The sequence below is a fragment of the Protopterus annectens genome, chromosome 9.part0 (assembly GCF_019279795.1).
Source record: "Protopterus annectens isolate FY-2018-M chromosome 9.part0, PAN1.0, whole genome shotgun sequence".
Taxonomy (NCBI): Eukaryota; Metazoa; Chordata; order Ceratodontiformes; family Protopteridae; genus Protopterus; species Protopterus annectens.
Genome location: NC_056743.1, coordinates 1208199401 through 1208226367, shown reverse-complemented (window position 1 = coordinate 1208226367; position 26967 = coordinate 1208199401). Strand labels below are relative to the sequence as shown.

At 46.1% G+C, this 26967-nt stretch overlaps 1 protein-coding gene across 3 annotated transcripts in view; it reads right to left on the bottom strand.

Annotated features, from left to right (window-relative positions):
* The window catches only part of ZFP91 (ZFP91 zinc finger protein, atypical E3 ubiquitin ligase), a 1914309-nt gene that overhangs the window by 1541325 nt on the left and 346017 nt on the right, over positions 1-26967 (bottom strand). For 2 of the 3 annotated variants that reach the window (XM_044084130.1, XM_044084128.1), the window contains exon 3: positions 15837-16034. In XM_044084130.1, coding sequence (XP_043940065.1) covers positions 15837-16034 — 198 coding nt within the window. The remainder of the gene's footprint in view (positions 1-15836; positions 16035-26967) is intronic. The other variant, XM_044084129.1, reaches the window with a different exon arrangement.

Genomic DNA, 26967 nt, shown 5'->3' with positions numbered 1-26967 from the left:
GAACCCTGTAGTATCTGTCTGGCTTACAAGGAGCCGAAGGCAGAGAATCAGGGGCCATACTAGATTCTGAAAAATCATCATCAACAATGTCTACAACAGGAGGTATAGCCAAAAGCCTATGCTGAGGAAGAAAAAGAAAATCCCCAAGTCTCTTTTTAGATTCAAAGAAATCCTGACTTTCCCAGTGGAAATGCTCCCTTAAGGTATGTAAAGTTTCCCCAAAAGAAAAATCCTCGGGGGGGGGGGGGGGGGGAGGAATGGAATCTTCTGCATCTGAGTCCTCATATGTAGGTATAGACAAATCCTGACCATTGGAAGAGACAGAAGAAATAGAATCCTGTTCAAAAGATTCATAATCAATGCCTTGCCTAGGCCCCTTAGAGGGAGTGGGTGGCTACCCCTGATCAGAGTAATTAAATATTCAGCCATTTTTGATCATTTGTTTTTTTAGGCATAGGGGCCTGCACACGTGGCCCAGGCGTTGGTTTTTTAGACAGATTTAGATTTTGGCCTTAGTTTTGAAGATGGCGTCGGTCTAATACACAAATCTATAAGCCTGAAAACACTTATCTTTTTATTTTAAATTTATCGGTAGTTGTCCTGGATGAAGTAAGTCCTTGAAGGCTGTTAGGGCATTTTGAACAGCTAGCATCTCTTTCTGGTTGATATGTAGATGCATTTGATTTGGTGCCCATATGCCCTGAATGCATCTTTCTGCCATGTGGGCCCCCCAGGCATAATCTGATGAGTCTGTTAAGGTTTGGCTGGCAGGTGGTAGAGTGAAGGGCTATCCCATGTTTTGGTGACAGGCCTTTGCCCACAAAAGAAACTCCTGTTGCAGGCACGGGATGAGAGGAATCATTGTTTCCAGACTGTGTGAATGTTGACTCCATAAACTTTTTAGGTACCATTGAAGTTTCCTCATATGTAGTCTTGTATATGGAATTAGTAGGATGCAGGATGCCATGAAGCCCAGAGCCTGCAGAATTTGTCTTGCAGAAGACTGCATTTTTGTTGCCATCAGTTTGAAGTAAGTAGTCAGTTGCCTTTGTCTGGCGTGAGATAAGCCATCTGGGCAGTTGTATTCAAGCTTGCACCCAGGAATGTTATCTTTTGAGAGGGTACCAAGCTGTGATTTATTTTCGTTTATTGTGTACCCTAGGCATGTTAGAAGCCTTTTCACAAACGCCAGGTGTCGTAGAAGAGTGTCCTTGTTCTCTGCTTGAATTTGACAGTCGTCCAAGTAAGGATATACTTGAATACTTCTTTGTCTGCAAAATGCAATTACTGGTGCCAGGCACTTTGTAAAGACCCTGGATGCAATAGATAAGCCAAAGGGCAGTGCAGAGAATTGGTAATGCATTAAGCCAGCCTTGAATCTGAGGTATCTTCTGCACGACTGCCTTATTGGGACATGCAGGTATGCCTCTTTTAGGTCTAAAGTCACCAGCCAAACATTCTTGCCCAGCATGGGCAGAAGCTGTTGCAAAGTGAGCATTTTGAAATTTGGAATGTCCAGGTATGTGTTCAAAATCAATAAATCCAGTATTGGCCGCCAGGCCTTGTCCTTTCTGGGTACCAAGAACAGTCTAGTAAAAACCTTGTCCTTTTTCCTGTTCTGGTACTGTCTGAATGGCCCCCATATCCATGAGGGACGTAACCTGTTTCTGTGCCTCTGTCCATTGTTTTTTTGGCAGATCTGGCCAACCATTTGCCATTGGCAGTGTGTGGAAATGGTATCTGTATCCCTGTGATACAATGTTTAGTACCCACTTGTCTTGGGTTACTGACTGCCAGTTTTGAGCAAAAAGTGCTAATTTTCCCCCTATGGGTGCTGCCAAAAGATAAGTGCTTGGTGTAGGCAGAGGGAAGCCATTGGGATTGCTTTCCATAGGTTTGCACTTTATCTCTTCCAAATTTGGAGGTGGATGCGCCCCCACTGCTTTGACATGTACGAGTCTTGAGCCTGGTACCTGGAACCCTTAGGGCGTCCGGATTTGCCCCTTTGAGCTCTGTCGGACACATGAAAGGACCAAATGTAATGACTGCAACAGTGAAACACAAAGAACATCAGGGTGACTACAGTGCGCCTGTATCAAGGTTCTCTGTTGATGGGAATCTGTCAAACTATTCTAGTTCAGCAGCCTCAACCTTTGAAGCACTGCAATGCACTTCAGGATGATCCACTCTTCTTTTTGGAAAGAATTCCACCACTGATCGGATGTCTAATAAAGGCCTCTGTGATTTTACATAAGACATTAAGGTTTCCATCACCTGAGCTACAGCGCAAGTGGTAGAAACATGGGGGGGGGGGTGCTTGAACTAAAGCATTACTAAAAGCCTGGGAAAGCTGGGATGCACTTGTTGGCCTTTCATGGCTTCTACCTGCTGCACTCCAGGGAAAGCACCTTTGAGGCCTCAAGTTGGGTCTCCAGAAACTCCCAAATGAACGTTCTACAGATCCCACCTTGCCCTTCAACAGTCAAAATGCAGGCCTCAGCAGTCACAGGATAGTACAGTTTTGTACCTACCATAAATGTAGATGTTAGAGTGCTAATACAGATGCAGTCATAACAGATGGGTTATCCTGCCGTCAGGCGGGTCCTCGGTCGGCCGAATTCCAAAGTCTAGGTCCGGCGTCGGTTGTCGTCGCTTCTTCCCTGACGTCAGTGCGGCAGGGGTATAAAAGAACCAGCCGACGCCATCTTCTTCAGTTTTTCTTGCCCCAGATGTCAGGTGCCCCCAGAAGGAAGGCAAAACAAACTTATGTAATAATGCAATATAGAATAATCAAAAAACAGTAGTTTGCAAGCAAATACACCATAAAAAAAATACCCCAATCAGGTTGTATGAGAAGGTGTTTGTCATAAGGCCTGTCCCAAGAGGGGATGGAGGGAGGGAAACCTGGACTGCAGCTGTATTAGCACTCGAACATCTACATTTATGGTAGGTACAAAACTGTACTATGTTCGTCGTGCATACAGCTGCAGTCATAACAGATGGGTAGAATCCCAAAGCTAAAAAGGGGTGGCAGGCACTAAGTGGAACTAGGAAAAGCAAGGATGCCCTGCAAGACTGCTGTGGTAAAGCCCACTCTAGATTTAGAGTAAAGTGGAAGGTGATAGTGCTTGGAGAAAGTGTGCACAGAACTCCAAGTGGCTGCTTCCAAAATGTCCTTGGAAGGAACCCCCCTGAGGAAAGCTGCAGAGGTAGCTGTGGCCCTTGTGGAGTGGTATCTGATGCTTGAAGGCACAGTTTTTCCATGAAATGAGTAACAAAAGCGTATGCAGTGGGCTATCCATTTTGAGATTGTCTGTTTGGAGATAGCTTTTCCATGAGCACCTGTAGCATAGGGCACAAAGAGTTGCTCGGATTTTCTGAATGGCTTTGTCCTGTCCAAATAATAACGAAGTTGTCTGTGAATGTCCAAGGAATGTAGCAGTCTTTCCCCTTTGTTTTGTGGTTTAGGGTAAAAGGTAGGCAAGTGGATAGTCTGATTCAAGGCTACACGGGATACTACCTTTGGCATAAAGGAAGGGTTGGTTCGTAAGGAAACTCTGTCCTGATGGAAAATGATGAAAGGTTGCACAGCCATGAGGTCCTGTAGTTCCGAAACCCTGTGTGCAGAGGTGATAGCCAGAAGGAAGGCTGTTTTCCATGACAAATATTGCAGTTCTGTTGAAGCAGCTGGCTCAAATGGAGGCAGGGTCAGTTTTTCCAAAATGAAGTTGAGGTCCCAAGCAGGTACTGGTGGTTTCCCTTGGGGGTTTTATATTCTTAGCCCCTCTGAGGAACTGTCTTAACAGAGGATGAGAGAATAAAGGAGGATCTGTGTTGTATTGTGCAGAAATGGCTGAAGCATGGATCTTGATGGAGGAGAAGGAAAGTACACTGTTTAACATCTCAGCTAGGTACTGTAATATTTGAGGTAAATTTATTACCCAAGGATTCTGGCCCTTTTTCTGACTCCAGGCACAAAACCGTTTCCATTTGGCGAGTAGGTTTTTCTAGTAGGTGGTCTTCTGGCCTCCAAGATGACATCCTGCACCTCCTTGGAGAGGAAGGTCTGTTGGGAAATCAAGGGATTCTCCATGCGGCTAGACTGAGGGTTTTCAGCGGACTGTGAAGAGTTTTGAAGTTGTGCTGGGACAACAGAAGAGGCACTAGAGGCAGGATCCATGGCGGGGAATGCGTCAGGCTCTTCAGGAGTGGATACCAGTGTCGTCTTGGCCAGTCTGGAGCAATGAGAATCATGTTTGGCCTCTCTGCTCTGGCTTTTAATAGAACTTTGGGCAGCAGAGGAAGAGGTGGAAAGGCATAGACTGTCAATGTTGCCCAATGGAAAGAAAGTGCGTCCACTTTCCAGGCCTGTGGATGATAGGTCCTTGAGCAAAATTTTTTCAGTTGGTAATTTCTGTGGGTAGCAAAGAGATCTATGTCTGGCTGTCCCCATGCCGGAGTTATCTTTGTGAAAACTTGAGGATGCTACTTCCATTCGTGTGGATCTGTCATATTTCTGCTTAGGCTGTCTGCCAGTGTGTTTTCCTTCCCTGGCAGGAATTGTGCTTGAAGTTGGATTTGCAATTCCAGAGCCGTGTTCCAAAGGGATATGGCTAGTCTGCACAAGGGGTATGAATGAGTTCCTCCCTGTTTATGTACCACATCACTGTGGTGTTGTCTGTCCTTATCAATAGCTGGCCTGAATGCAGTAGGTCTTTGAAGGCCATAATAGCATTTTGCACTGCTAGCATTTCCTTTTGATTGATGCGTAGGTGCTTCTCTTTTTGGGACCATTTTTCCTGAATGCACTGATCTGTCATGTGCGCCCCCCACGCGTAGTCCGAGGCGACTGTTGTGATGATTTGATTTGCTTGAGGTATGCAGAAGGGGAGACCTATGTTTCTTTGGCATGCTTGAGCCCACCACAGAAATTCCTTTTGAAGACATGGAATGAGTGGTATAATTGTTTCCAAACTGTGGCTGTGTTGAGACCATACGTTTTTTTAGGTACCATTGAAGTTTCCTCATATGCAGCTTTGCACATGGGATCAGCAGGATGCAAGATGCCATGAATCCCAGAGCCTGCAGGACTTTCCTTGCAGTCAGCCTGGTGAAGGTTGCCATTTTGCTCAAGTATTGAGACAGTTGCCCTTGCTTCTCTGGCGTGAGGTAGGCCATCTGGGTGTTTGTATTCAAGCTGGCACCCAGGAAAATTATTGTTTGAGAGGGTATTAGTTTTGATTTCTTTTTGTTGACTGTGTATCCCAGAAAGTTCAACAGTTTTATTACAAACGCCAGGTGTTTCAGAAGTATGTGCTTGCTGTCCGCTTGGATCAGGAAGTCGTCCAGATATGGGTATATTTGTATCCCTTGAATTCTGCAGAAGGCAATTACTGATGCCAGGCATTTCGTAAACACTCTGGGCGCAGTAGATAAGCCAAAGGGCAATGCAGAGAATTGATAATGGGTTGAACCTGCAAGAAATCTGAGGTATCTTCTGCAATCTTGTCGGATAGAGACATGCAGGTATGCCTCCTTGAGGTCCAATGTTACCAGCCAAGACTCCTTGCCCAGCATGGGAAGAAGCTGCTGTAATGTGAGCATCTTGAATTTTGGTACGAGTAAATATGTGTTTAGGATGGATAGGTCTAAAATAGGTCTCCAATCTTTGTCCTTCCTTGGTACCAGGAATAGTCTGGAATAAAAACCTTGACCTTGTTCTTTTGCAGGTACCTCTTGAATAGCTTTCATGTCCATGAGAGCTGAAATTTGTTCGTCGTGGTCTGGGCCTAAGCAAGGAATACAGAAGGAATGGAAATCCTTATGCGGTATTTGCTTCCCACATGAAATGCAATTATTAACTGTCTGACATCGGTATGAGGCAAGAAAAGTTTCCCCAACGGGGTACTTAGCTTTCAAGAAGACTTCGGCTGAAATATTTTCGTAAATCTCAGGAGCTGGCCGACCGGCACTTGCGAACTGCTTCTGCTTCGGGCACCGCGCGGCAAGAAAGACTGAAGAAGATGGCGTTGGCTGGTTCTTTTATACCCCTGCCGCACTGACGTCAGGGAAGAAGCGACGACAACCAACGCTGGACCTAGACTTTGGAATTCGGCCGACTGAGGACCCGCCTGACGGCAGGATAACCCATCTGTTATGACTGCAGCTGTATGCACGATGAACATCTACAATGGTAGAGCTAACTTCAGTGTATTAAGTCCAGGGGGACATGCCAGGTAATGATGGCATAGGTGCCTAAGTAATCACACCAAGAAACTCGGCCATAAGGGACTCCAGAGACGGGGGCTGTTGCAGTGTCACTTCCAGTACAAAATATCTGGACCTTGAACCCCCCCCCCCCCAAGTCATCTGTGATGTCCTCTGTTTCCTTTTTCTTCCTATTTTCACTGTGCCTCTTAAGAGGAATAAGTCTGGCGTCCTTGGAAATGCATTTGCAGTCTTGAAACAGAGTCACATGCAACTCCTGGCAGTCCACTCCTGAAGTGAATCCCAGCAGCAAACTGCTCTCAAGAGTAAATAACGCATAATAGGGAGGAGTTCACAATTCTGGTTAAAAGCAAAAAAAAAATTATCACAACGAATCAAAATATTAAGCACAGCTTGCTTTCCACAAGATTATCAAATCATTAAGTTAGTACAAATTACCTTAATACAGAAATCTGAGTTAGACATTAATAACTGTAATCATTACAGAAGAAAGGAAGTAAAAATTCACTATGGGAGTACTTATCTTAGTAATCTGCCTGCGGAACACTGAAAAAATGCCTACAGATTAGCTACACAATAATCAAATGTAAATGTTACGGCATGACAAGGAACAGGTGAATATGTCACCAGCCGATGCAAGCTCTACACTACAGACATCCTGATTCTGGAAGCTATGCATCGGCCAAAGTACTAGGAAAGTGAGGAGCTTTGGAAGACTGGCCAGCAGCAAGCTACCTGCATTGCAAAATACCCAAAAAATGAAAAACAGTGAATACCAAAATGGTAGCCCAATCAAATACTTTCAAGGTGGTAACTATAACATGGAGGAGGAAGATGTGGGATATCATGGAAAGGTCAAGTGCTTGTATAGCCTTTTACGTTCACTAAACTGAGCATTCTCTGATGCATCAGCAACCCGCTAGAGAGCCTGTCATTATAAATGCAGTTTATTTACATGATATCAAGTCAAGGAAAGCATTATTATGCTTCGAAGTGCCTTGCATACTTGGAGCTTGAAAGTTCTGGTGGATACCTCCAGAGCACTACCTTTCAATATCGCTTTCTCTCTCACTAATAAGATTCAAATGACAAAGGAAACTTCCTTATTTTTGATTTTCTGGGTGACTGTGTGAAGAACATGAAATGAAAGGATGGCAAAAAAGTACAGTTGCGCCATCAATTTATCACAACTCACAGGTTATTATGGGAAAGGATGTGGAGTTCTAGAGCTTAACTTCTGGTATAGCTGGTAGTGGATCCAAGTCGATCTGAGGAAACCACAGGTTGAGGAGGAGGGAAAAAGACAACAGACAATACTGGATCTAAGACTATGCTAACAACCATCGCTTATACACCAGGTACTAAAAATGTCTAAGGTCAAGTCAGCCTGGTCACAGAGAAAGAATGCTCAGCTGCGACAGTAATGCTGGATATCAGATTCAGTTTGTGCCACAGATCCCTTTATGACCGCAAAACTGACCCACAATGAGCATCCATAGAAACTGTTGCATATGTCCCAAGCCTGGATCCTAATACACATTTAAATCAACTTGGTGCCAGCACAGACCTTAATGACAATGTAGAAAATATGTAGACTTTGTCATGTATCAGCAGCTCCAAAAATTCCCTGTGTGATGACAAAACTCAACTTCTAAAGTTTTTCTTAATTTCTATGCCAAAGAACACAGTATGAATTTTACAGAACATCTGGAGGTTTGCAGACCCGCACAATTAGTCAAGGTGCCGAGGTACTGCAGCATACCAGCTCTTTAGGATCCATCAAAGTCTTGCACCAAATTACGGACAGACTGATCTAGGGCTGGAAGTAGTCTACTCTATGTATTCAAATTATCAACCTTGATGAAAATACATTTTCTTCTTACTCTCACCAATTAAAAATAAATGCTCAACAAAAACTTAACCTAGTTCACATCTTCACTTTATGAGATATTCTGTAGAAATAAACTTGAAATAACTCCATGGTGAGGGCACTTAACCCTGTAATGCTCATTTCCAACCTCAAAATCCTTACATTCTTTATTCGCCTTAATTTTAAAGCGGGGGCACAGCAAAAGAGGTGTTAAATGGAAGACCAAAACTGTATTCAACTAGTCACAGAGAAGATGGGGAACAGTGGGTACAGACTATGGTCCTGTGCTGCAACAAACTCCTTTTTTTATTTTAATTTATTTATCTTTTTAAGTAACTGATCATCTTTTGTGAAACAGATGTTTTTGCACGAACTTCACTGACTACGTGCTCCCAGTGGTTCCCTGGTTTCCAAAACCTTTAAACTTATTTTTTTGCTAGATAGAGGTCATCACCTTAACCACCTCCACTAGTTTAGCATTCAAAAGGTACATAAAAGCATCCCTGACTTTTCTTTAATTCTCTTATGAATTTTTCCTTTTCCCTCCTCCCTCTTTCCACAGCGTGACATGAGGAAGTAAAATTATGGCAATTGTTCAAGCATTCCCAGTTCCCCTCATACAGGAACCTGCTCTAAAAGCTTAGATACTCAGCACCAACAGACAAGCCTGCCTTAAGCTATGAACTTAACCCTTTTAATAAAAAAGCCTCCATTGCTTTTAAACTCGACATTTGATAAAGGAAATGCAAATGTAATTCCATTCTAATTACCATGAGGTGTATCAGAGAATTATGGCAACAAAAGGCATGCCATAAAAGACTAACTTTAAAACAGGAAGCAGATTACACTGCTGAGGGTGGAAATAGTACCAAGTTGCACATTCCATACATCAACGATGACGCAAGTACAGAATACAGCAGGTCAAAACCAGTAAAACTGGGACAGATAATTAGTATTAAAAAAAGCTCTCAACACAGTTGGTTCTCCAACAATCACACTTACCTGTCAGAGAAATTCCACACCTACCAAAAAGGTCGAAAGAAGCCTTTAAATATGGCACTACATTAAGGTAAAATAACATGTCTGAAGGCACTGGACACTGAATATTAAAGCCACTAGGGTAGCTAGAAGTAGTTGCACTTCCTCATGGAGAGATGGGACAGGAAAACTCAACCAGGAATTCATTCGTGGCTTAGCATCTACATCCCTCTGGAAAGGGGCAACAAATAAATGTCCCAAAATACCCTTGTTCTGCCTTGCCTTTGGGTTATTCATACACAAAATAAGGACTAAAAAACAAGCATGGGAATACAAGGCTAGGCTTCTAAACAGCCTCAAAGATTAACAGCCTAGTAAACACATGAGCCTACAACTATACTGCAACAGCTTTCCCCCAAAAAACAACTTTTTCTGTACTGATGTGCAATATTCATCCTTACCAAGATGTTTATAGTGTTAATATCATGACTGCTCCTTCCAACCTACCCCCTTTTAAGTGTAAAGCAACCTAACACTAAGGCCTCCAGAAGTTACTCCACCCTCACAAGGTGAAAATTAGAAGTTATGTACTCACCATAACGTTCCATCTGAGTAGGTAGTTCATTTGTCTGCAACCTGTGGGTTACGGATCCGATATCGGATCCGAGCCGGCAACTTGTTTCAAGCTAATGGATCCGAGCTCCTAGCCCCTCCCTTCACCCATAATCCCCTGCTAACCCCTCCATGACCTCAGATCGAGTTTGCCTCTCCATATATATCCGACAAAGGATATCTAAAAAATTACTAATAGATCCAAGAAGGTCAGGGGGAAGGAGGGGGGGATGGTTGCAGACAAATGAACTACCTACTCAGATGGAACGTTATGGTGAGTACATAACTTCTAAATCTGAAGTAGGAATGTTCATTTTGTCTGCAACCTGTGGGACAGAGTCCCCAGCTACCTGCACCCTGGGTGGACATCATGGAAGGATATTACGAAGCACCGCAGAGCCAAAGGATGCTCTCCCTCTAGAAAGCAGGTCTAGCTTGCAGTGGTTGATAAAGGTATGAGATGAAGCCCAAGTGGCTGCAGAACAAATATCATCCAAGGGAACTCTAGACTTGAAAGCCGCAGAAGTAGAAATGGAGCGAGTGGAATGAGCACGAACTCCTTCTGGTGCGGGCCTACCCGAGGCTTGATAAGCTAGCAGGATACATTGGGAAATCCAGCGAGATAAAGATACTTTAGAGATAGCTTCCCCCAAATTAAATTTGGCAAAGGAAACAAACAGCTGGTCGGATTGTCTATGGCCAGCCGTCCTATGGGTATAAAAACGAAGCTGCCTATGAACATCCAATGAGTGCAGCTTGTATTCACCCTTATTTTGATATTTAGGGAAGAAAACCGGTAAATTGATGGATTGGTTTATGTTGGTTTCTGATGCTATCTTGGGAAGAAAGGAGGGATTGATCCTGAGGTACACTCTATCAGGATGAAAGATCATATACGGAGGTTTTACGGAAAGAGCCTGAAGTTCTGACACTTTTTTCGCAGAAGTAATGGCTACAAGGAATGCCGTTTTCCATGACAAGAATTTGAGGTCCACTGTAGCAGCGGGTTCAAAGGGTGGAGCAGTCAGGACTTGAAGAACTAAAGTAAGATCCCATGGGGGTACGGCTTCTTTTACAGGAGGTCTAAGTAAAAAGGTACCCTTGAGAAAGGTTTTACACAATTTGGCTGACATCAAGGGTCCTGTATCATGTCCCACATGATAATGAGAAATGGCTGCCAATTGCACTTTGACAGTTGAACAACTAGCACCTGCTTGAAAGAGTTCAGTTAGGAAATCTAAAATGGATGTGAGAAGGGCCGTAAAGGGATCTAGCTCTCGGCGCTCCGCCCAGATGGAAAAATGTTTCCATTTGCTGTGATATACCTTCCTGGTGGAGAGTTTATGTGCTGCCACGAGGATGGCTTTGACTTGTGAAGAGATACCGGGAGTCCTAACTAGGAGTGGAACTGGAGCAACCAAGCTGTCAGTTTCAGATTGTCCAGGTTTGGAGTTGGCAAGTCCAATGGATGGGAGATGAGATCCGGGATGGGATCTAGAACCCAAGGGCGATTCACAAGGTGAGACCACAGGTAAGGGAACCAAATTTGTCGAGGCCAGAATGGGGCAATGAGAATCATTCTGCTCCCCAATCGCAAGGCTTTCTGTAACAGTTGTAACATCATTGGAAGAGGAGGATAGGCATAGAGTAGACCGGTTGGCCAAGCATGCACTAGAGCGTCTCTTGGAGATTCCCCTGGTGGGGGGATTAGAGCGAAGAAATTGTCGCATTTGGCGTTTGATGGAGATGCAAAAAGATCGCAGCAGGGTTGCCCCCATGTTGCGAATATCTGCTTCGCTACTAGAGGATTGAGAGACCACTCGTAGGGGTAAGAAGGGTGCGGCTGAGCTTGTCCGCTAGGATGTTGGTCCTCCCCGGAATGTGCGTTGCAATCAGAAAGCGGTTGGTGGAGATCGCCCATTCCCACACTCTCATGGCTTCGCGGCAAAGAGGATAAGATCTGGTTCCCCCCTGTTTGTTGATATACCAGACCACTGACATGTTGTCTGAGTGAATTGCAATCGTTCCTGCGGGAAGGAAGCTCTGAAGTGCTTGCAACACTAACAGCACCGCTCTCATCTCCAGAACGTTGATATGCAGGGAGGTCTCTGTATCGTTCCACGTGCCTTGGACTGTCCTGCCTGAGTAATGCCCCCCCCACCCACCCAAGGCGGGAAGCGTCCGTGGTCACCGTGGCGATGGGGGGAGAGGTGCAGAAGGGTCGGCCCGTATGGAAGTTTGATGCTTGGAGCCACCATAGTAACGCCCTTCTGCAAGCCTTGCTGATAGCAATGGGATGGTGGAGAGGGAGTGATAGGAAGGACCATTGCACTAACAGAGTCCATTGTAGGACTCGCATGTTCAAGCGGGCGCATGGAAAGAGTGTAATCGCTGCTGCCATAGAGCCTAGTGCCCTCAGGATCAATTCTGCTGGTGAAGCCTCTGAAAGAAGGATAGCCCGCACATGGAGTTGAAGATTTCTGATTCTCTCTGTAGTTAGGAAGGCTCGCAAATCTCTGGTGTTTATTCTGGCACCTATAAATTCTATGATCTGTGTTGGAGCCAGTAGGGATTTGCCGACATTGACAGTAATGCCTAGTTGTGGGGCTAGATGGAGAAAGAAGTCTCTGGCTGTGCAAAGTAGATGCCTTGTTGGTGCGGTCAGGAGCCAGTCGTCCAGGTACGGGAAGACCTGAATTCCCTGGAGTCTCAGGTGGGCCGCAATCACTGCTAACACTTTGGTGAACACCCGGGGGGCTGTGGTGAGGCCAAAGGGAAGGACCCTGAACTGGTAGTGACTGGAAGCGAAGGAACCTCCTGGATCGTTTGTCCATTAAGATGTGGTAATACGCATCCTTGAGGTCTACAGAGCACATCCAATCGTTCTCCCTCAGAAGGGGGAGGATAGATTGAAGAGTGACCATTCGGAATTTTTCCTTGGTTACTGACAGGTTCAAGCGGGAAAGGTCTAGGATGGGTCTCAGATCCCCCGTCTTTTTTGGCACCAAAAAGAACCTGGAGTAGAACCCTAATCCGAGCTGGTCTTGGGGGACAGGCTGGATGGCTCTTTTTCTTAGCAGCTGCTGTATTTCTGCAGCTGCGGCCTCCCTGTGATCGGGTGGTACATCGGGGAGGTTCTTGGATTGGGGGACATGGAGAATTGGTATCTTGTATCCTCTGGATATAATGCGAAGCACCCAGCGGTCTGTTGTGATGGACTCCCATGCCGCTAGATGCTTCGAAAAACGCCCCCCGACTGCCTCCAGAGTGGAGCAGTCGGGCAACCCCTCAGGGTTGCTGCACGGGCCGTTCAGAGAAAGGTTCTCTGGACCCAAAATTTCTCGGAACCCCTCTGCCCCTAGGGAGACGTCCTCCCTGTCCACCTTTGCCACGGTAGGACTGGTTGTCCGGAGCTGGTTGGGATTGTTGTGATTTTCGGAACCACATCTTCTTCTGACCCTTTTGGTTCCTTGAAAAGGACCGCTGGGGAGCAGAGAAGTGGACTCCGACGGCAGACAACGTCTTCCCGTCCTTCTCGCTCTGGACAAGCGTTTCGCGAACTGTTTTGCCAAAAAGGGCAGAACTGAAGGGGGCGTTCGCGAAGGACGCTTTAAAGGGCTCCGTAAAGTCGCAATGACGGAGCCAGGCCTGACGTCTCATAACTAGGCCTGCTCCGCTGGCCCTAGCGGCTCCTTCTGTGGCGTGGGACAATAGCCGCATAGAGGTGTTAGAAATAGATCTTAGAGTGGCCATTCGGGTGGAGTATAAATGTTTATCCTCCTCCGACATGGACTCAGGGGGGGGATGCAGCGTATTCTTTGATAAAATCCCGCTGCATCCTGATGACATGTGCCATATAGTTCAGAGACCTTACAGAGAAGGTCGCTGAACTAAAGACTCGCTTCCCTAAGCGATCCATCAAACGAGACTCTTTGCTCGGTGGATGGACTGAGGGACTCTCCTGAGCTAATTCCCTCTTTGTGGCTGCCGCCGTCAACACGGCATCTACAGGGGGGCCCTTACTCCAATGAGACCGGTCAGAGGGGGGCTAAGAATCCTATCCGGCCGTTTGGGTATTGGCTCCACAGTGTCCGGATCCTTCCATGCTGTGGTGGTAATAGGGTCCACCAGGGGATCGGCTGGAGGGGACACCCAGGAGGTAGACGGGCCTGCCTCGAATGCCTCCAGAAACACGGACTCGTCAGATGAAGACTTGGGGGCAGACCACCCACCTCTGATTCTTAGCATCTCCATGATGTCTCCAAAGGAGACATCCTCAGGGGGTGATCTTGGGGAGCCTTCCCCTTCCTCCAAGTCCGTGTCCGTGTCTTCGGTTAAGGACTCAGGGGAGTCCACGTGCCTCCTTTTGCACTTATGCTTGCGGGGAGCTTCCTCGAGGGGACTGTCAGAGGAGCCCTCGCCAGCGACATCTTGTTCCAATGGAACAATCTGTGACATCGAAGCAGGCTGTCCCTTTGGCCGGGTGATGGAAGCCTGGCCCAGCAGAGAGGGAGTACAGGGAGGAGTCGATGCAAGGGCCGGGGGTCCGGATGCTCTCAACAGAGCCCTCTCCACAACATCAAATGCTAAGGGAGAGCCACTCTCCAATGGATCCGAAAGTCGGCTCCCACTCGGATCCGATGAAGGGATCGGAGCCGGCACCGAGACAGTCGGATCCAAGGGACCAGTGTGCTCCGACCTGGACGGAGCCGAAGGCACACTGAATCCCCCGGATCCGAAGCTCGGACCACGGCTCCGAGAGGTCGGATCCGACAGACTCGAGGGTAGGGTCGGATCCGAAGTATACAGTACTGTCGGCGCCGACCCACCCTCGGCTCCAAGGCTGCTCGGCTCAGAGCGCTCCGAACCCGGGTAGCGGGTCGGAGAAGGAGCAATTGGGTGGAAAAAAGGTGTCGAGCTCCCCCCCCTGAGAGGGGGAGGCCAGAGCACTCCCATCTGCAACTGGGCCTGGATGAACCTTCGCATCATCCGGTCCAAGTCTGCATCAGATAAACTAAATGTGGATCTCGAAGAGGCCACAGAGGCAGGCCTGGAGTGCCGCCTCGATGACCTCGACGGAGATCGGGTTTCCTCCTCCTCGGGCCCCGGGGAGAAAGAAGGGGATCGGAGCCGAGGAGGAGGAGACCTAGAAGCAATGGAGGGAGAAGCCCGCTTAGCTGGCGGGGCCGAAACGGAGGTCTCGGCCTGCCGCTTTTGGTGCTTCTCCCTCCATTTCTCCCTCCTGGCCTCCCTGTCCTCCGACACTTTGGCGGGAGTTTGAGTCCCAGTCGGAGGCAGGGGGGCAGGAGTGGCAACCATCACAGGCTGTGAAGGAGCCACAGGAGTGGTAGAGGAAGCGGAGGCCGAAGCCGAATCCGGGGGTAGAAGTTCCGCCAGGACCAGCTTCGACCTCCACTCTTTCAGTGCCCTGGGGTTGAACGCTGCACAGATAGTACAGCCCGAGGTGAGGTGTTCAACCCCAAGGCCCCGAACGCACCGAGTGTGGCCATCAGCCGGGGCGAGCTTATGGCCACACTCGGTACATTTCGAAAATATGGCTTTTGGGGCCTCAGCCATTCCCTTTTTTTTTTTTTTTTTGGCAAAGAAAAGAAAAACTACACACACACACACAGGCCCCAAAAGCACACCACAAACACTCACACACTAGCGACCAGCGAAGGGAGGGTATTAAGTAAACAAAAAAAATAGGGACCCTAACTCAGACACACACAACAGTTAATTTACACAAAAAAATATTTTTCTGAAGAAAAAGTTAAGTTTTTTTGTCACTTATCTGGAGCTCAAGAAAAAGGATCCTGCCATCACAAGTGCAGCAAACTAGATCTGAGGTCACGGAGGGGTTAGCAGGGGATTATGAGTGAAGGGAGGGGCTAGGAGCTCGGATCCATTAGCTTGAAACAAGTTGCCGGCTCGGATCCGATATCTGATCCGTAACCCACAGGTTGCAGACAAATGAACATTCCTACTTCAGATCAAGGCTTTATAGTCCAAAAGCAATTATTTCAATGGCAATTATGTCCAATATGGTTCCTGTTGTGTACAGCACTCTACCACTCTCAGCATCTTTTGTCCAAATAAACAACAAGGGCATTACCACTATATGCAAAATGATAAAAATCACATATACCATATTCAAGTTGATCGGGGTCAGGCTCAGTCTTGCACACAAGCTGAACAGAACTCTGCTTCGACCGAGAGTTACGAGAATTCTCCACCTCTCTGTGACGAGCAGTTCCAGATGCAGACACTCTAGTGCTTCTTCTCCCACGGTTTGACCTTCCTTTCACAGTGGTTGATCCACGACCATGAACAGCTGTAAAATCTTCTGCAACATACAGAACACAAAAGGGTGGAAAGCCAATTAAGGTATTTGCTTCTCTGGCTAAACAACTTTATGTTTAAACAGCTAAGGACAACATGAATTACTACTGCTCTTCAGTTAAGTATGGAAAATTATTACACAAAGAGCATTTTTTAATTTAATGAGCTAACCACAGGAAGTTGTGTGTGATACGGTTTACCTTCATAATAGCGAAACACACTGGTGTGATTGCTCATATGAGCAAATCGTAACCACGAAACTTACAACAGCGACAGTTGTAAATGTCTGAAAATCATCAAATAGAAAAGCCGATTTTCGAACATTAATGTCAAAAAAAAAAATGGATAAAGTGTAATGCAGGGGGGCATGCCCCCCTGCACCCCCCATGTGAGGGGCTGCACACCCCACACCCCCTATTTTATTATTCTAACTCCGAGATCGCACTACAGTGGGGAAAGGAACCATTTTCCGATCCCCACTATAGTGCAACCTGCCCCAGTATGTCGAATGTGCAATAAACGAATCTCATTGTGCATTCGCTCATTGCACATTCAAACCTTTTTCCTTTCGGCGTTTGCAAACTTTGCAAACTGCCTTTCAGAAAATTGCTGTTCGCCCTTGTGCAATACGCACATGTAAAGGTAAACCGTGTGATAAGGTAGATTCACCATCTCAGTCTGAAGAGCAGTTTAAAATGTACACTTCAGAGAATTTACAATATATGGTGTGTCAATATCAGCAAACAAAGAAATCTTCGAGAACAGAAAACATCTGCGTCACTAAGTATTGTTGCATAAAAACTTAGCATAACAGATGGCCTACATATAACTGCTGCAGTACTCCTTACAATAGGAAAGTACAGTGGTGTACACTCACCATAAATGTAGATGTTAGTGTGTTCACTGCTGCAGTCCTAACCATTGGGGGTTATCCATGCTGTGGTAGCCCTCAGTCGGTCCAAATACCAGAGTCAAGGTTTTGTGCATCGGCTGCTGTTGCTTGCTGGCTGACGTGAGGTCGTCCGAGCTATAAAAGGAGAGTAGGCAACACCATTACCTCAGTTTTTCGTGCCTTAATCAACCAAAAGTCTAATTTCAATAATTATTATTAGTCCTGGAGTCAGAGACCCCCATAGAAATGTGTCTCTCTCTAAGGAAAGCAGATATCAGGGGGAAAGAGGGAGGGAAAGCATGACTGCAGAAGTGAACACACTCGAACATCTACATTTATGCTGAGTGTACACAACTGTACTATGTTCTTCATGTTTCACTGCTACAGTCCTAACCACCGGGAAGATTCCCAAAGCTGAGAAGGGTGGAAGGTTAATAGAAACTTAAGACTGGGTGAGCATGCCCTAGAGAATTGCAGAGGCAAACTCAGCCCTAGCTTTTGAGAAGAGGTTCAGATGGTAATGTTTGGTGAAGGTTCATAGGTTGGTACTAGGCTATCAGCCCTAGGGCCTATACAAGCCTAGCCATATCAATTCCCTGGCTATTTCTTCCCTCACTATTTACTTCCCTGGTGTGGACTGAAGTTCATTTGACAGCTTCCGGGATGTCCTTGGTGGATACCCCTCAAAGGAATGCTGCGGAAGTACAGGTTGCTCTAGTAGAATGGGTTCTGATGGTCCTAGGGAGTGGTTTTCCATGCAAGGGAGCAGCAAAATTGGATGCCGTCTATCCATTTGGAAATGGCCTGTTTGGATATTGGCTTCCCCTGTGCTCCTGTTCTAAAGCTGACCAGGAGCTGGTCAGTTTTCCTGAATGTCTTTGTACGATCCAGATAAAATCCGAGTTGCCTGTGCACATTCAAAGAATGCAGCATCCTTTCCCCCTTGTTCTGAGGGTTAGGGAAGAAGGTGGGCAGGTGGATGGCCTGGTTGAGGATAACATCTGAAACCACCTTTGGCATGAAGGAGGGACTGGTTCTCAGGGAGACCCTGTCTGCATGGAAGATAAATGACTCAATGGCCATTAAGGCTTAAAGCTCTGACACTCTACTGGCTGAAGTAATAGCCAGGAGGAAGGCAGTCTTCCAAGAGAGGTATTTAGTTCCGAGGATGATGCAGGCTCGAAGGGAGGCAGAGTAAGCTTTTCTAAAACATAGTTCAGGTCCCAGGCTGGGGTGGGCTGTCTTCTGGGAGGCCTGATATTAAAGGCTCCTCTAAGGATTTGTTTGAGAAGAGGGTGAGAGAACAATGGCTGTTCTGTATCAAAATGTGCCGAGATGGCAGAGGCATGGATCTTTATGGAGAAGGAGAGAACCTTAGTAAGAAGCTCAGCAAGATAATCTAGAATAAGAGGAATGGAGGGCAGTTGTATGTCTGCCCCCTTGGACTGGCTCCAGGAGAAGAATCTTTTCCATTTTCCAGCATAAGATTTTCTGGTGCTGGGCCTTCTGGCTTCTGTGATGTCAAGGACTTGCTTGCTTAGCATAGATTCCTTGTTGGTTTTGGTAGAATAAGCCATGCTAAGAGCTTGAGTGTCTGAAGGTCTGGGTGCAGCATTGCCCCCCCCCCCCCGGATAGCAGGTGAGGTATCAGAGGTAGCTGCCAGGGGGGCTGGTAAAATAGGCTGCGCAGCAGTGGGTACCAATGCTGTCTGGGCCAATCAGTACTGCTCTTGGTTTTTCCTCCCTTATCTTAATTAGTACTTTTAGAATGAGAGGTAGAGGTGGGAATGCATACACAAAGAGGGAATTCTCCAAGGGAAGGTCAGGGCATCGACCTTCCAGGCCAGGTGATGGCGCTCCCTGATGCAGAATGCCCATACTTGGTGATTTAAATGAGAAGCAGAGAGGTCCACCTGAGGGGGGGGGTCCCCCCATGTGTGGGTAATTTGCAGAAAATTTCTCTTTGGATTTGTCATTTGTGTGGGTCCAGCAGGTTTCTGCTTAGGTGGTCTGCCAGGGTGTTGGTTGATGCCCGGGTAGGTAATGGGTTATAAGATGTAATCCCATGGATGGGGCTACTAGCCACAGGTACATGACTAGTCTGCACAGGAGGCAAGATGGAGTCCCTCAGTGTTTGTTGATGTATCACATGACTGTGGTGGCTGTTTTTATGAGAACCACCCCTGGTTTGAGGTAGGGTTTGAAGGATGCCAGAGTGTTTTGTACTGGTACCACTTCCTTTTGGTTGATGTGCAAGGGTAATATCTGTGCATTCCAGAGACCTTGGGCGCATCTGCATTCTAGGTTGGCGCCCCAGCATTGTCTGAAGCATCTGTAGTTATGGTCTGGTCTGATGGACTGAGGGTGAATGGAAGTTCCTTGTTCACAGCACAGGCCCAGGTCCACCAGACGAACTCGGATCTTATGCAAGGGATCACAGGAAGGGAGGTGTCCAGAGGTTGAGTGTTGACACCATAGGTTCTTTAGGTACCACTAAATTTTCCTTATGTGTAGTCTGACCAGAGGTACCAGGAGGATGCATGAGGCCATGTACCCTAGAGCTTGTAGGAACTTCCTAGCAGAAAGCTGGGTTTGGGAGGCCAGAGTAGTTGAGTATTTTGGTAGGAAACTTGTTTTTCTCGGGACAGAAAAGCCATTTGCTGTTCTCTGTCCAGTAAGGCTCCCAGAAATATGATTTTCCTGGTAGGTGTCTGTTTTGATTTCCTTTCGTTGACAGTGAACCCCAGAGGTGTGAGCAGAGTTTTTACAAATGAAAGGTGCTGCAGGATCAGTTCCTTGCAGTCTGCCTGGATGAGACAGTCATCCAGGTAAGGGAAAATCTGTACACTGTTTTGCCTGCAAAAGGCAATGGCAGGAGCTAGACATTTGGTGAACACCCTAGGAGCAGTAAGTAGACTAGCCAAAGGGCAAAACAGAGAATTGAAAGTTTAGTGATCCTACTCTGAAGTGAAATAATTTTCTGCATGTTTCCCTTACTGGGATGTGCAGGTAAGCATCCTTTAAGGTGACTATCCAAGCTTTGTTTGGCAGCACTGGTAGAAGCTGTTGTAAGGTAAGCATTTTGAATTTTGGGATTACCAGGAAGGTATTGAGAAAGGATAGGTCCAGGATCAGACGCCAAGTTCCCTCTTTCCTGGGACAAGGAAGAGTCTGGAATAAAATCCTTTTGCAACTTGTTCTGGAGGTTCAGATACTACTGCCCTTGGAGATATTAGGTTTTTCACTTGTTTTAGTGCTTCTGCCCACTGGTTTGGAGGTAGGTCTGGGTACCCTCTTGGAGGTGGTAGTTCTTGGAAATTGAATTTGTACCCCTGAGCAATGATTAAGACCCATTGATTTTTTGTTATAGAGTTCCAATTTTCTCAGCATAGTGATAGCCTTCCTCCTAGCTTTTGCTGTGGTGGAGGCAGGCAGAGATGGGAAAGGTAGTCGAGAGTTTTTTCCATACAGGGTTGCTTTTGAACTCCCTGCTCTAGTGTTTGAAGGGAGCCACTGTTTTGTTCTTTGTTGGCCCTGAGTTTTAGTCCCAGTGGGTCTGTCACTATGGGTTTTGCCTTGTGCCTGCCTGTTTGGTGCAGGAAAGGACCAGTGTTTAGAGGGAAAATTTCTGCTGAACGTAAGAAGTTGTACTTGAAAAAAATCTAACAGTCTGCATCGATTTTGCTTTGTCTTCCATCTTTTTAAGTACCTCTTCAGTTTTCTGTCCGAACAAGCAGTCTTTGTCAAGAGGTGCATCCATGATTTTAGTTTTGGCATGATCAAGGAGAGATTGCTCCTTTAGCCATGCATGTCTTCTGATAACAGATCCGGTCAGTGCTGACCTGCTAGAAGCTTCTAGGGCATCAAATCCACAGTACAAGGAGTGCTTTGCCACCTGTGATGAAGAGTGCAGTAATTCTGCTCTCTCTTCATTGTTGGCAAAATCTGGAAAAGCAGAAATTTTCCGTTTCAAAAAGTTGCAAAGTGTGCTGCTGATATTTTAGCAAATGGAACGGACAGTTGACAGCCCTTATAAAGTTGCACAAATGTATACTTTTTTATCCAATCTGTCCAGGGCCCTGGATTCTTTGTCTGAGGGAGTAGGATTCTTTGCAGAGGTAGCCTTAACTCCCTTAGGTCCCTGAGTAATCACCTCTGGATCTGCTATAGGATTTCTGTACAGGAATTTATGCGAGTCAGGTACCCTGTAGTATATCTGTCAGGTTTTCTGAGGGCAGGTGGAAGGGTGTCAGGGTTAAGGCTGGATTCTTGTTAAACATCATCTACCACCTCTAAGATGGGTGGGATAGCCTGAGGCCTGTGCTGGGGTAGGTCCAGAAACTCTGTCTCAACTTGAATTGAGGGAAATCTGTTGATTCCCACTGGAAGTGTTCCCTGAGGGTGTGGAAGGTTTCCCCAAAGGAAAAGTTCGCCAGAGGTGATGCAGAAGGAATATATTCTTCTGCATCTGAGTGTTCATAGGCAGTAAGAAGATTTTCCTCTTCAAAAACAGAGGAGTCCAATCCCTCAGAGTCTAAATCAGATTGTATGTCTGCAGAAGATTTCCTTCTCCTTTTGGCTGGTGTGGCCTGAATACCCCCGGATGAAAGTAATGAGATCCTCCGCCATTTTAAGCATTCTAGTTTGAGGAGGGGGAGGAGTAGAGGAATGGACACTTTCAGCTCTAAGACTGGCCTGAAGAGTATCCCTCTGTGCTATCTGTGTGTTAGTCGGAAGAGAGGACGAAGGCCTTGAAGTGAATTCAGAAGTGCGAGCGGTATCCTTGGAAGCCAGTGCCTGCGTAGCAGCTCCGGACCCAACAGAAGCAGAAACAGCCGAAGGCTCATTAGACGCAGTTTTCTGCAGCATACAGGACTCCTAAAGGCTCTCAGTAGAGGCCTGCAAAGTAAGTGAGTTGGGCATCAGGGGCTGTGAAAGCTCCTCAATGAATTACAAAGAACTGACTAAGCTTTTAGCAGTGGTGTCAGAAGGCATGGCCTTATGCAGTCTGTCTCTATCCTTAACTTTACTTTTTCCGGAAGATCTGCGATTTACTGACTGACAGACGCCATATCAGTAATCGGAGACGGAAGACGAAAATATCTGGCTACACACGGAGCTCTTCGACGAATAGCTCTAGCATTAAAGAGGGCAGCGAACCAACAGCGGGGTACGTCGTGATCTGGGCATAAGCAACTGACGCAGTAAGAATGGAAGTCTTGCTGTGGTATTTGCTTTCCATAGGTGAGAGAGTTAGACTTTTCCGACATCGGTTAGTGCAAGAAAAAGGAAGGATCCCCAACGGGGTATTTAGCTTTAGAAGTTTTCCGCTGAAGTTCAAAATCTGGAAAAACAGACAACCGGCACTGTTGCGAACTGTTTCTGCTACAGGCTCCACGGCAAGTAAGACTGAGGTAATGGCATCACCTGCTCTCCTTTATAGCTCAGACGACCTGACGTCACACAGCTAGCAACAGCAATCGACGCACAGCACCTTGACTCTGGTATTCGGACCGAATGAGGGCTACCACAGTATGGATAACCCCCAATGGTTGGGACTGCAGCAGTGAAACACGAAGAACATCAGTGCTACAGCTACGGTAAAGAACGGCAGGAGAAAGAAGGAACTGAGGAACCCTCCAAAAACAGATGAAGGAATCTAGCAAAACTTACTCTGGCCCATGAAACTGCATCCAACTTATAGTGCTTAGTAAAGTTATGCACAAAAAGACCAAGTAGAGGCTTTAAAAATGGATCAAACATTAAGACCTTTAAAAAAGGCTCCAGAAGAAGCAACCCTAGTAAAATGAGCATGAACAGTAGTAGAAAGCTGTTTGAGATTTTTTTTGGGGGGGGGGGGGGGGGATAAAAAACAAAATGGCTTTAAAAAGCCAAAAAAAATAGTCTGTAAACAGTTAAACCCAATTTTGTTCTGAAAAGAAACAAGAAATTGCTCAGACCTCCTAACATTGTTAATCTTATCAATATCTGAGCAGTCTATGCCAATCTAAAGGAACGGACAACCTTCTTACTACTAATTTGAAGAGGAGGAAAAAAAGACGGGGGGTGGATGGTCTGACAACACTGACCACTTTAGGCATACAAGGGGGACTGGTTCTAAGAGACAACTGGTCTCTGGAAAACTAGAAAAGGTGGAACCTCCATAACGTCCTGAAGTTTAGAAACATTTTAGAAATAGATCACAGCAACCAACAAGACAATTTTCTAGGTACACAATTTCAAAGTGGAAGCAACTGCTGGTTCAAGTGGCCAAGTTAACTTTTCAAGAATAAAGTTCAAGTCCCAAGGAGGAGGAATGGGTTTTCTTGAAAGACGTCTTTCAGAAACGGTCTGACCTCAAACTAAGAAAGTGGTGGTTCAAAGGCAAACAAGCAGAAATGGCTAGCAAATCAGCTTTGACGAAAGATTATCCACAATTGACTACTTTAGACAAACAGGGAGAATATTCACCAAAAGATTCTATTCATTGTTCCACAACAAGCAGTATTTTTTTTCACTTCGCAAAGTACAGTTGTGTACACTTACCATAAATGTAGATGTTAGAGTGTCTTCACTGTTGCAATCTTCACTGTAGGGTTCTTCCTGCCAGCAGGCAGTCCTCGGTCAGCCAGAATCCCAAAGTCAGGGTCTGGCGTCGGCTGTTCAGTCATGCTCCCTGACGTCAGAGCGTCTGGAGTACAAAGCTGCCAGCCGATGCCATGTTCTCCAGTTTTTCTTGCCCCAGATGTCAGGTGCCTAAAAATGAAGGCCAATAGTAAAAACCAAAAAATAACATACCACAAACCCCATAGCCTGTAGCAAATGCACCTCAGAAGAAAGGTCAAGTAGGTTAGCACACTAGTGTAAGTATAAGAGGGGACAGGAGGGAGGGTAACCCAGACTGCAACAGTGAAGACACTCTAACATCTACATTTATGGTAAGTGTACACAACTGTGCTATGTTCATCGTGTTTCTCTGTTGCAGTCATCACTGTAGGGTTGAATCACAAAGCTGAGATAAGGGGTGGTGGTTATAGAGAAGAAGGGGCAGCTAGAAGGCCCTGCAAGACTGCAGAAGCAAAGCCTGCCCTAGACTTAGAGTAAAGAGGGAGATTATAGTGCTTTGAGAAAGTATGCACTGAACTCCAAGTTGCAGCTTCCAAAATATCTTTGGTAGGTACTCCCTTGAGAAAGGCAGCTAAAGTAGCAGCAGCTCTGGTAGAGTGAGTCCTAATTTTTCCTGGGATTTGCTTTCCATGATGAGAGTAACAAAATCTAATTCCATGTGCAATCCATTTAGAAATGGTCTGTTTTGAAATGGCTTTACCTTGGGAGTTTGTTGCATAAGAAACAAACAGTTGCTCTGTTTTCCTGATATCCTTGGTTCTGTCCAGGTAGAAACGAAGTTGCCTGTGTACATCCAAGGAATGCAAGATCCTTTCCCCCTTATTTTGTGGATTATTGATAAAAGTTGGCAGGTGAATAGTTTGATTTAAAGCCACTTTGGAAACCACTTTAGGCATGAAAGTAGGATTAGTCCTTAAAGACACCCTATCTTGGTGAAAAATAATGTAAGGTTCCACAGCCATGAGTGCATGTAACTCCGAGACTCTCCTGGCTGAAGTCAAAGCCAGAAGGATGGCGGTCTTCCATGATAAATACTTAATATCAGTTGTGGCAGCAGGCTCAAAAGGAGGCAGAGTGAGTTTTTCCAGAACATAGTTGAGGTCCCAGGCAGGTATGGGTGGTGTCCTACGGGGCCTTAAATTCTTTGCTCCTCAGAGATATTGTTTCAGAAGTGGATGTGAAAAGATTGGAGGGTCTGTATTGTAATGTGCAGAGATAGCTGAGGCATGAATTTTTATGGAGGAGAAGGATAAACCCTTATGTAGCATGTCTGTTAGGTAAAGCAATATCAGAGGGATATTAGGAATGAGAGGATCCGAATCCTGAGCATGCATCCAGGTGCAAAATCTCTTCCATTTGCCTGCATAAGATTTTCTAGTGCTAGGCCGTCTGGCTTCTAAGATAACATCCATGACCTTTTTGGGAAGGGAAGGATTATTCATAGACCCTGAATTCGCCAGGCTGAGAGTTTTGATATGAGAGTGCAGAACCTGGCTCTGGTGTTGGGACAAAAGATTTGGAATCTGAGGCAAAATGCAAGGTGGTTCCTGAGATAGATTCTTCAGTGTTGAGTACCAGAATTGACGTGGCCAATTTGGGGCCAGTAGACCCATCATTTTTGGCTTGTCCTGCTTGATCTTTAATAACACCCGTGGTAGAAGAGGTAGTGGTGGAAAGGCATACCCCTTGAGGTTTTTCCAACTGAATGATAGTGCATCCACTTTCCATGCTAGCTTGTGAGAAGTCCTTGTGCAAAAAATCTGTAACTGGTGGTTGAGGGGGGATGCAAACAGATCCATGTCTGGGCAGCCCCAGGCTTCTGTAATCGTCTTGAATATGTGGGTGTCTAGCATCCACTCGTGAGGGTCTGACAGGTTCCCTCCTCAGGCTGTCTGCCAAAGTATTTTGTTTCCTGGCAGGAACTGAGCTTGTAGATCCACTTTGCAAGCTAGTGCTGTGTTCCATAGAGTCATTGCCAGTCTGCAAAGGGGGTAGGAATGTGAGCCCCCCCCTGCTTGTTTATGTACCACATAACTGTGGTGTTGTCTGTTCGTATCAGTAGTTGTCCTGGTTGTAGAAGTTCCCTGAAAGCCAAGAGGGCATTCTGTACAGCTAACATCTTTTTTAAGTTGACATGTAGGTGCTTCTGATCCTCTGTCCAAAAACCTTGTAGACCCTTTCCCTGCAAGTGGGCTCCCCATGCGTAATCAGAGGCGTCCGTGGTTAACACTTGGCTGGCTGGAGGTAGACTGAAGGCTCTGCCTTTGTTGTGAAGACATGCCATGGTCCACCAATGGAATTCCTTTTGTAGGCAAGGCAAGACAGCAATCTGTGTGTCTAGACTGTGGCAATGCTGTGACCATACACTTTTTAGGTACCATTGTATTTTTCTCATGTGTAGTCTTGCATTTGGAATGAGAAGGATGAAGGAGGCCATGTAACTCAAAGCCTGCAGGAATTTCCTTGCAGTAAGCTGAGTTATAGAAGCCAAGGCTTTGAAAGTGGAAGCCAGCTGTAGTTGTTTTTCAGATGTCAGGAATGCCATCTGGGTTGTGGTGTTTAAAAGAGCACCCAGAAAAGTTCTGTTGTGTGGGGGTCAAATTTGACTATGTTCACAATGAATCTCAGAAACTTGAGAAGATTTTGAACAAATTGCAGGTACTGGAGTAAAACATCCTTGCTGTCTGCTTGAATAAGGCAGTCGTCCAGATAAGGGTAAATTTGAAAACCCTTGAGTCTGCAATAAGCTACTACTGATGCCAGGCACTTGGGTGAAGACCCTGGGCGCAGTAGAAAAGCCAAAGGGCAGCACAGAGAATTGGTAACGTTTCGAGCCGGCCTTGTACAGGAGGGTATTTTCTGCACTCCTGTCTGATAGGGATGTGTAGGTAAACCTCCTTTAAATCCAATGTCACCATCCATGCATTTTTGCTCAACATTGGCAGGAGCTGTTGCAGAGTAAGCATTTTGAACTTTGGTATCTCCAGGAAAGTATTTAAGACTGACAGATCCAGGATGGGTCTCCATGAGTTTTGCTTTCTGGGAACTAGAAAGAGTCTTGAGTAAAAGCCTTGCACCGTCTCTGATTGTGGAACCAGTTCTATGGCTCTCATAGCCATGAGGGATCCCACCTGGTTTAACGCCTCAGACCATTGGTGTTTTGGTAGGTCTGGCCATCTGTGTGGTCTTGGCAAGGTATGAAAGTGGAATCTGTAACCTCTTGAAACTACATCCAGAACCCACTTGTCTTGGGTTATGTAAGTCCAATTTTGTTGAAAAAGGGAGAGTTTTCCTCCTAGAGGGGCATCCAGGAGAGAAATTCCTGGAGCCATGCAGGTGGAGTCACTGAGCCTGTTTTCTGTAAGATTGAGGTCTGTCCTCTCCACCCCTGGAGGTGGAAGCACGCCACTGTCTAGGT